Below are 10,121 nucleotides of genomic sequence, written 5' to 3' on the forward strand. Positions count from 1 at the left end.
TTTCACATCTTCCCTGGTATTACTCATAAATCCATTTTGATTTCTTTTTTGGTATTACTCATAAATCCATTTAATTTTTGCTACCTTTCCTGCTTTCCATGTATATGACTCATGAATCATAAACTGCCTATATAAACCAAGGCAAAGTAGTAAATTTTTCATAATGCAATTGATCACCATTCACCATGATAGGTGGAGAAACAAAAATGAAGCTTCAAGATTTCCTTCATATGAATGAAGGTGATGGAGAATTCAGTTATTCTCAAAATTCTTGTATTCAGGTAAATACTCCCAAAAAAAAAAAAAAAAAAAATTCTACAGTTTAGACACGAACTTTTGCAAAAGTCTAGTGAAGTAGTGATAGCAAATCTTAAAAAAATTCCACAAAATAGCATTGTATTTTTGAAATTTAAGCTATCGTAACATTAATGCTCAAAAAGCATTAGATTATACGTAAAGTTGTGAAATTTTGTTCTTATCCTTGTCTTTTTTCATTAAAATACAATAGGCTTCTTTCCTTAAAATTCCACAAAATAGCATTGTACTTTTAGAATTTAAGCTGTCGTAACATTAATGCACAAAAAACATTAGATTATACGTTAAGTTGTGAAGTTTCAAAGGTACAATGCTATTTTGTGGAATTTTTTTAAAAATTTGCTACCACTGGCCTTTTGCAAAAGTTCATGTCTACTATGTAAAATATCTAAAAAAATACTTAAGTTATATTTTTTTTAATATTCATATGTTTATTTAAATTTTTTCTTTTTAATTGGGACATAAAAAGGTGTTTAATAATTGGTTAGTATTGGCTTTTTGATTGACATTCATCTTATTGATTCGTAAAATACTAAAACGTTTGGAAAAATGAATTTTAAACTAGCTAAAAAACTGTATTTTAAGGCCAAAATGAAAAGCTATTATAGCTAGTAAAAAAGTCAAAAGTCTTTGATAAATGACTTATAACTAGCTAAAAAGATATCTTTTATCCCAAAATGAAAAAGTTGATATAGTTAGTATAAAAAGAATAAATATTTGATAAATAACTTTTAAAATAGCTAAAAAAAAGAAAAAGTTGTTGTAAGCTTGTTCGCTACTTTTTTCTCTAATCAGTCAAAAATGGACATTTTATTATATCAAACATTTCCATAAAACGTATGCTTATTGTAGCTAGTTTAAATAAAAGCCAATAAAACAATACTCACATTTTGAGGAGGTCAATTAAGCCAACTAAAATAGTCAACAGTGAGCTACTATCTATAAAAATTCCAAAAATGTCTTACTCTTATTAATTTCCCTTATGAATTTATTTTCAAAAATTATTACAAAGGAGTTGATTATCTTGATATAATTATAGAAAGGGGCAAGTTTAATGAGCCAACCAATGGTAGAAAGAGCAATTGAAGGAGTACTATCAGATATTGGGATGGCAAAAAAGGATTTTAGAGTAGCAGATTTGGGTTGTGGAGTGGGCCCAGTTCCATTGGGCCTCTTAACAATGGTGATACAATATGTTGAAAGAAAGTGCAAGGAATTTGATGATGATATAGTACCAGATATTCTTGTATATTTCAATGATCTTCCTTCAAATGATTTCAATTTCTTGCTTAGAAATTTATTCAATTTGGAAGTGTTGAAAAGAAAAGATGGCAAAGCTTTGTGCTTTTTAATGGCTACTCCTGGCTCCTACTATGCTAGACTTTTCCCTGCTAATTCTTTGCATTTTGTTCATGCAAATTATAGTCTTCATTGGCTATCTCAGGTAATATTTTTTTTTTAAGTTTTATTCATATATGGTGTTTTTAAGTTTGCATTCTAATCTATTTTACTTTATCCGTTCTCTAATGTTTTTGCATTTGAAATATTTCACCTTAAAGAGAGAAAAATTTAATTAATGTTTTTGACACTTATTTAGCAGATAAAATATATCCACGTGAGATTTCGTTAGATTTGTCTTAATGTATACTTTTTTATTATGTATTTTTTATAAATTTTTATTATTTGTATTTAGAGTTATTTAGATTTAAAATTTGCTTTGAAAACCATTCAAAAAGTAAACGATAAAAACAAAAAAAACGGAGGGAGTAATAATAAGTTTGCTACATTTATCATTATTTATTTTGTTCTAATAGATCACAATAATAATCATCATCATAATCATAACATATACTAAAAAGAATGTAAAATGACACATGTCTCCATTCTAAGACTCATACCACATGAAACTATTTGATTGGATATCATTGCTTGAATATGATAATTATTTTAGGAACTTTGTCACATGTCTAATACATCAAAATGTTACCACTTATTTAAGAAATTTTTTGAATATAAAAAATATTGAATAAAATAATTGTAACTGAAAATCATAACATCATACATTATATTAATTTTACTGTATAATAGCAAAAAAGAAGTTTGATTGTGAGCATGTCATTTGTCTTTTTTTCATTGGTTAGTATTAATGGAAGTTGACTTATTTATATTGTTTACACTTACCATATTTACAAATTTATATTTTCGAAAAAACTCATACATAAATGGATGCAATAAATTACAATTATTTCAATTACACAGTTGTATATAAATGCACTATTTAAAAAATTATAATGGGAAATATATAGTTTACAGTGTAGAACATTATATATTGTCTGATAAAATTTTGGAATTACATCGCGTAGAAAATTATAGTACAGAATAAATTACATTTATTTTTAGTGTAATTAGAATTACACAATTTAGATATATATACTGCAAAATTACTCTATGTATAAAATTATATAGCAATAGAAAATTACTTGAAGTACATAATAGCCCATTTCAATTGTTATTTTAAAACTAAAATGGTATAAAATTCAATTAATTGATCATTAAAATCAGTTATTTATATTATTAGACTACCATAATTATAATTTTGAATTTTCACAAAAAATGTGAAGTATGATTTGCAATCTAAAATTTAATTAGACTATAAACATAGAGATTCTATCCTAATTTGCTATATTTTCATAGTTAAACATAGTTGATAGATATACAATTTATATTTTATTTATTTGTGTCACTTATTCTCTACTTATTGTTTGTCTTTTTCATCCATTTAATGACAATCAAACTATTAAAAATACCCACTAATACTCGTTGAATAGAAAATATGGCATTACTGTTTACTTTTTTATTCATAAAATACACTTTTTTTTATAGTCTTATATGTTACTTTATACTCCATTAGTTTATGTGTTTTTTTTATTTACTTTTTTTTAAATTTCAATGTAACTTTAAAAGTTATAGTATAATTTTATTGTAAATTTTTAAAAATTATAAAAAAAATTTACATGAATATGTGGTAGATTATTTCTCAGTCGCTTAAATTTTAACCAAAAATAAATTCACTTACTTTCCAAATACAACTTAATGTAGTAGGGTAGTAAGGTTCGTATCCACAGAGACATGGGATTTGAAAAGGTTTTAGTATAATATGTGCTTTGGAAGATGAAATTGAAAACAATCAATAACACAAAGAAAAAGGGGGTTTTTGATTTGTCTTTCTAAAATAAAATAACTTGAACAAGCAATGAACTAAGTGAAATCTATAACAATGGTGTTTTTTAAAAATCAATGGAAAGGATATCTTAAGTTAAATTGATTGTATACTTCTTGTTTCTCATTGATCATTGATCATTCATATTCTCCTTAAGTGTAGCTAAACATCAAAATCAGTTCGAATGTAAAGCTCTTATCATTAGTTAATTCATTCCAATCAGAGATAAAATTCAATCCAACAATAGCTTTAAGAAAAGAGAATCAATAGGTTTGCTAAAACTATTCAAGCAAATAATTTTCAATCAAAATGAAAAGTTCATTTAGGCTCTAATCATTCATAATCTGCATTCACAATTAGAACTAGTTGCTACCATTAATCCAAGTACAAGACTTACTGATTTTGCAAATAGATTTAGCATAAATGAATATTGCATTAATAAGAACAATAGTTGATTTCCAATTCAAATAATATTCATAAGATTATAATAAGAACTTTTCAATAATCAAAAGTATATTAAGTAGAGGAATTCTTACAATGAGTAATTAGAAGTTTCCAATCTACCTTTCTCAAGAAATGAAAATTTAAACTTGAAGCTCCATAACCATGGCAAAACAAAATTGAAGAAAAAGAAGTATTTTAATGAAAAATTACAAGATCCCCCCATTCCTAAGCTTTCTTGCCTATTTATAAAGATTTGATGAAGCTTCTTGCCATTGAATTTGCTCATCATTCCTCTCTGCAAGTCGCCTCCTAAACCCCTCTAAATATCCAATTCAAAATGAAAGCCGAAATGGGAAAAGTGAAATAGCCGCCCAGCGTAAAGACTGACGTGCGCGTGTCGCGTAAAACGCTGCATGCCGCGCACCGCGCGAGCCACATAAAACTCTGCGGGCCGCGCATCCTAGTCTGATCCGATTCTTTGCTTGCTTGCTTCTTCTTCTTTGCCTGAAATGATATATTTACATAATGACCTTCTAATAAAGCTAGAATTATCATCTAGAGAATTACATCAATAAAACTATTTTATAAAGTAATTTCTCTAATTGTTATATAGTTAAATCTAAATTCTACTTAATAAAACCAAAATTGAAATGAAAAAATACACAAAATAAGGTATTATCAATATGTTTTTTCATATAGATTAATAAAAATTCACCTTTAAAGTTCGATACTAAAATTCAAAGAATCTGTTTGAGTATAAAAAAGAAATGGAAAAAGTAATCCCTCCGTTCCACTTAATTAGTATTATTTGTTGTTTTAATTTGTTCAATTCATTTTGTATTATTTTTACATTTGGACAATTACCCACGACTTTTGTTTCATTTCGTCCACACATTTGTTGCAAAACATAAGTGGAGGTGTTGTGTTGGTGTTACCAAACTTCTTTGAGCATAAGTGATTTAATCTTTAATATTCTCCACTAAATTAAAAGTTTATATATGACTTTATTTATAAAATTATTGAATTATTTTTATATTGATTATACTCTTACTGAATTTGAATCTTGAATTTGCCATCTACTATTGTAAAGACACCAGAAGGGTTGTACAGTGCAGAAGGTGTAACCTTAAACAAGGGAAACATATACATATCTGAAACAAGTCCTGAAAATGTTGCAAAAGCTTACTTTTCTCAATTTCAACAAGATTTCACCAAATTCCTCAACAATCGTTCCAAAGAAGTGTTATCTAATGGTCGTATGCTTTTGACATTTCGTGGTAGGGACTCTTTATCAAATGTAACTAAATGGCAACCATGGGAACTTAAAATCCTTACTCAATCTATCACTACCCTTATTTCTCAGGTAATATAAACAATTTTATATAAACTTTTGATTGTGTTAAATTCTTGGTAAAGTTGTTCGGTTCATTTTGGGCTCTAGAGCTAAAAATAAAAAAGACCTCTAATAACTTATACTACATCTGAATTTAGTTCAAGTTGATACAACTTTGTACATAACAATACAATTTTAGACCCTAAAACATTTAGGACCTTGGGCAGTAGCCCACTTTGGCCTTGCTACTCAATGGTCATGTTCCTTGATATGGTATCAGAAATTTACCAACGTCACATAAGGGTCACATGTTTGAATCTCATGTATGCCTTGTTTGAAGTGGAATATTTAACACTATGTATGACGACTAACGAGGGCATGTGTAGCATTCAAAATTCTAGCCTAAATGGTTTTTTGCATACCGAGGAGGCATGATAGATCAATATATATCATATTTTAGATTTCAATCACTAGCTTAAGCTTCTGGTTGAGTGGATTCTTTGACATTATATTCTTAAAGCGGATGGATTTTTGTTTTTTTTAGGAATTTCTTTTTAAAAACTAACTATTGATGATTATTAGGGTTTGTTGAAGGAAGAGAAGCTAGACGCTTTCAATTTTCCATATTACGGTCCTTGTGAAGAGGAAATTCAATATATTGTGAAAGCGGATGGGTCATTTGAAATCGAGAATATTAATACAGTGACACAACAAGTTCATGGTGAAATTAAAAATGATTTAGAAAGAGCAAAAGCTATAAGTAAATTTGTGAGATCCTTTTCCGAATCCTTAATTTTAAGTCATTTTGGAGAAGACGTATTGGACTTAATTTACCATAATTTCACCAAACTCACAAATGAGCATCTAGCTAATGGAGAACTCTTAGAGCACTCTACCATCATTGTGCTTCTTAAAAAAGTTTAGATATTCAACAATTAATATGCCATCAAGATCAAAGAAAAACTTGGGCTAAATAAAGAGTGCCAATTGCCAATTCTAGTTACATTTGTAGGAGTCTTGATGTCATATATGGTATTATGAAACTAATTATTGTCAAGATGAATAATGTGTAGCCCTTATATATTAATCAGCAAGTTTGAAATTTTTGTTTAATAAAACTTCAATATATTAAAAATAGTGCAAAAAAGATGTTATAATTGATAAGAAGTCGTTTGACAATTACATGTTAGCTTGTCAAATCATATGTTACAAAACTGTTTACTAAAAATTAACTAATTATTGACTATTTATTCGAGAAAAAGTAAATCAAAAAATTATCATAATAGCTAATTAATTTGAATTAATGCCGATAAAACCATTTAAAAAAAATTAATTTACTATTTTACCAACTAAAAAAATAAATTAAAAAAGTATTTAGCAAACACACTAAATTTGAAATAGAACTAATGATTGATTTCTACTTCTTATATATTAGAGTTAATGAAATGAATAAATGGTGCAAATACTATGATTTTAGCCTATTTTCCTTGTTTAAACAATTAATCCAAAATTGAGTTTTATCTCATTAAAGGGTAAATATCACTAACAAAAAGATTTTAAATTTGATTTTTAATTAGGATTTCTCTTCTTTTAGCTTACACTGTTATATAAATTTATAACCATCCTAATTTTTGTTTAGTAAATTTTAATTTTAATTAATATAGAAAAAACAATTAATATAAATTACAAGAATATAAATTCATTATATTGAGGCCTTCTTTAAGAGACATTAAAAATTAGTAAATTTTAATTTTAATTCACAAAAACTTGTATGCGGCCGCCTCATGTGTGCAACCAAAAAAATTTTATACTTATCGAATTCAAGTCTTAAAACACTCATTTCAAGACTTAAAAAGTCAAATCTAACACTTAAAACCCTTATTTCATGTAATTTATTAGTTATCGGCTTCAACCTTTAAAACACCCATTCCACCACTTAAAATGCCAATTCTGATTCTTAAAACCCCTACTCCAACCCTTAATTTTATATTTTACTTACCTAATACAACTCTAAAATATTTATTTTAAAACTTAGAATGTCTATTCCAATGGTGTAAAGTTTGTCAAAAATTCAAGACTTAAAATGCTTATTTTAAGATTCAAAATGTCCAATTTAAATTTTAAAATGACAACTTTAAAATTATAGACTAGACGTCTAGACCCATGAGTGATCAGATATATCTGTCTCATAAGAAAATTGCTGATTTTAATTTAAGATCAAAAAGAAGCTGCATTATCTTGGGCTTGTTGGCCAAACACCAACGATTGTGAGAAAACAAAAATTACTCCATACAACAACAATGTGGCAATCCACTCTTAATGACAACAATACGAGGTGAAACACTGAAACCTGTTCTTCATGCAAACCCTAACGGAAACACGTGTACACTCACGTGGCATTATCAACCCTTCCTTTAAAACACAATCTTCCCCTCCATGTTTTCATACAAATTAATTTTTACTCTTTCTTCTATCTCAATCAACAAAACTAAATCCTCCATTGTTATTGAAATAATCTACTAAAGCTATTGCAACAATGGCAGACCGTGATCGCGATCGTGACCGTACTGATACTCGAGGTGATCCAAAGCAAGTTCAAGTCCATACTACAACAACCTATCCAGCTTATGTGGGTCAGAAGGGTTCATGGACGGGCTCATGGACGGGCTCATCGTATGGAAGTGGTGGCGGCCCAACAGCTTCTCAAGTTGTAGCTCTTATTACCCTTGTACCTCTTAGTGGGACTCTCCTTTTCTTGGCGGGTCTTACTCTTGTCGGGTCGATAATCGGGCTTGTTATCACCACCCCGGTTTTCCTCCTTTTCAGCCCAGTTCTAGTCCCTGCTGCCCTTTTATTGGGTCTAGCAGTAACCGGGATTCTATCTTCGGGTGCGTTTGGTCTTTCGGGCCTTTCATCGCTTTCGTGGGTAGCAAATTACCTTCGTCAGGCGGGTCATACAGTGCCGGATGATTTGGACTATGCAAAACGGCGTGTGGCGGATATGGCAGCTTATGCAGGCCAGAAAACCAAGGATGTGGGCCAGACTATTGAGAGTAAGGCCCGTGAAAGTGGAACTCACCCTTACGGCAGCACTCATTCTACTACTACAACAGGGGTGACAGCCAGAGCTTAAGTGATGGGTTTGGGCGGGCCTGGTGGGGTTAATGTGTAAATGAGCAAGTTTGTTTTGTTGTTTTTTGTATGTGTTATGTAATAATTTTAAGAGTTCAACGTATGTTTCTGGTTGATCTGCCTTGTTTATGGAATATGGACCAAATAGTTTGGCTTGTTTGTTCGATTAATTTTCTCATTGCATTTAACTCCTGAACATTTTAAATTTATATTATACTTTTAGATTTGGTCGTCTATTCTACCAAGAGACTATTTCTCGGGACGAAACAAGAATAACAAAATTATGTATACTAACAATAATTTGTATAAGTTTGCATTTTTAATAACAAACAATAAACCTATCATTTATTTTTAAATAAATCTGGCTATTTAATGTATTTGTTTAAAATTTTAAGTTAAGAATTAAAAATAAATAATAGTGAATTTATTTTTAATAAATAGTGAATTTATTTTCAATAATCATATTGAATAGGTTTATTTAAAAATAAAATAATAATTAGATTAAATTTGTCGGTATTTAATTGGCATATCTGACTTTGTGGACTACTTAAAATAGAAGAAACAATTCATTTCTCTCCAATATTAGGAGAAAATTGAAACAAAGCAATTTTTTTACAAAAAATAAAAAATAAAGCTTTGGCTTAATTTAATTCTAAAAATACGCGTCTTTGTGTCCGAGTCGTCTTTCGTGTCCAGTCTTAGGTTTGTCCGAGTCGTCTTTCGTGTCCGAGTCTTAGGTTAGGTATGAACAAAATGTCCGAGTTAGGTTAGGTATGAACAAAAAAGTTGACCTGAGTCGTTAGAAAAAATTTAGAAAAAAATGTAAATAATGGTAACTGAACAAAATATTTTTTTGTCCCTTCTACATAATGGTATTGTCTTTTTTTTTGTTTTTAGTTATTAACTGCGAATAAATAATTTTTATTTTTTTTGATTAATTTATTTGTTTGTTGTCAATAATTGTAGATATACCTGAAAAATACTTATTTGTTTCACATTTTTCATATTAGGATATTGTAATTAGGCCCATTAGCATGCCATGGTCTTTGGGAAAAATTTGAAATAGATAAAGTTAAATTATCAAAAAAAATATACGTTAAGCTATATTTCAACTTATTTTCAAATATAAGTGATTAAACGTCTAATTTTCAAACCCGAGGTATGGGTTTTGTTCGCACTTTCTAACTGCGAACAAAGTGTTTGATTCAAAAAAAACCAAAGTAGCTGTACGCACTTATTAATTGCGAATAGAGTTGTTGGCTTTTTTTGATCAAATATTATGTTCGCAGATAGTTTATGTGAACAGCTTGGTTGACTTTTTTTTTACCTGTTTACTTCTTTTCGCAGTTACTAACTGCGAATAGAATCGAATCTAAGCTCTGAGTTGGAGGCGCTTACATTTGAAAATAAATTAAAATATAGCTTAATGTATGTTTTTTTTTTTTGATAATTTTACTTATAAATTTTAAAAATTCGATCTTTGAGCCACTATAGAATAATTACAATGTCAATGACTCAATGTGGCTACTTTTTTAAAGAACCCATCAGACGCACAGGTGAATGTTATGGGAAATAAGCAATGCAAAAAAAAAAAAAAAAGTTTTGGCGACCCTGAGTTTGGTGACAAAATTAGTGACAAAAAGGTATTTTTTGTCGTCAATATTGTTGTTCAAAATT

The 10,121-nt window shown here is 28.8% G+C and overlaps 2 protein-coding genes across 2 annotated transcripts; both read left to right on the forward strand.

The window, feature by feature from the left end:
* The first annotated feature begins 206 nt into the window (after positions 1–206).
* Positions 207–6,236, forward strand: LOC130803812 (3,7-dimethylxanthine N-methyltransferase CkTbS-like). Its single transcript, XM_057668014.1, has 4 exons — positions 207–281; positions 1,355–1,759; positions 5,070–5,342; positions 5,895–6,236. Exons 1-4 carry the CDS (start codon positions 207–209, stop codon positions 6,234–6,236), a joined length of 1,095 nt encoding a protein of 364 aa, XP_057523997.1.
* A 1,545-nt stretch (positions 6,237–7,781) lies between these two features.
* LOC130804000 (oleosin Ara h 10.0102-like) lies at positions 7,782–8,585 on the forward strand. Its single transcript, XM_057668272.1, has one exon. It carries the CDS (start codon positions 7,849–7,851, stop codon positions 8,443–8,445), a length of 597 nt encoding a protein of 198 aa, XP_057524255.1. The 5' UTR covers positions 7,782–7,848; the 3' UTR covers positions 8,446–8,585.
* The last annotated feature ends 1,536 nt before the right edge of the window (positions 8,586–10,121 follow it).

This window comes from Amaranthus tricolor, chromosome 17 (assembly GCF_026212465.1).
Source record: "Amaranthus tricolor cultivar Red isolate AtriRed21 chromosome 17, ASM2621246v1, whole genome shotgun sequence".
In the NCBI taxonomy this organism is placed as follows: Eukaryota; Viridiplantae; Streptophyta; class Magnoliopsida; order Caryophyllales; family Amaranthaceae; genus Amaranthus; species Amaranthus tricolor.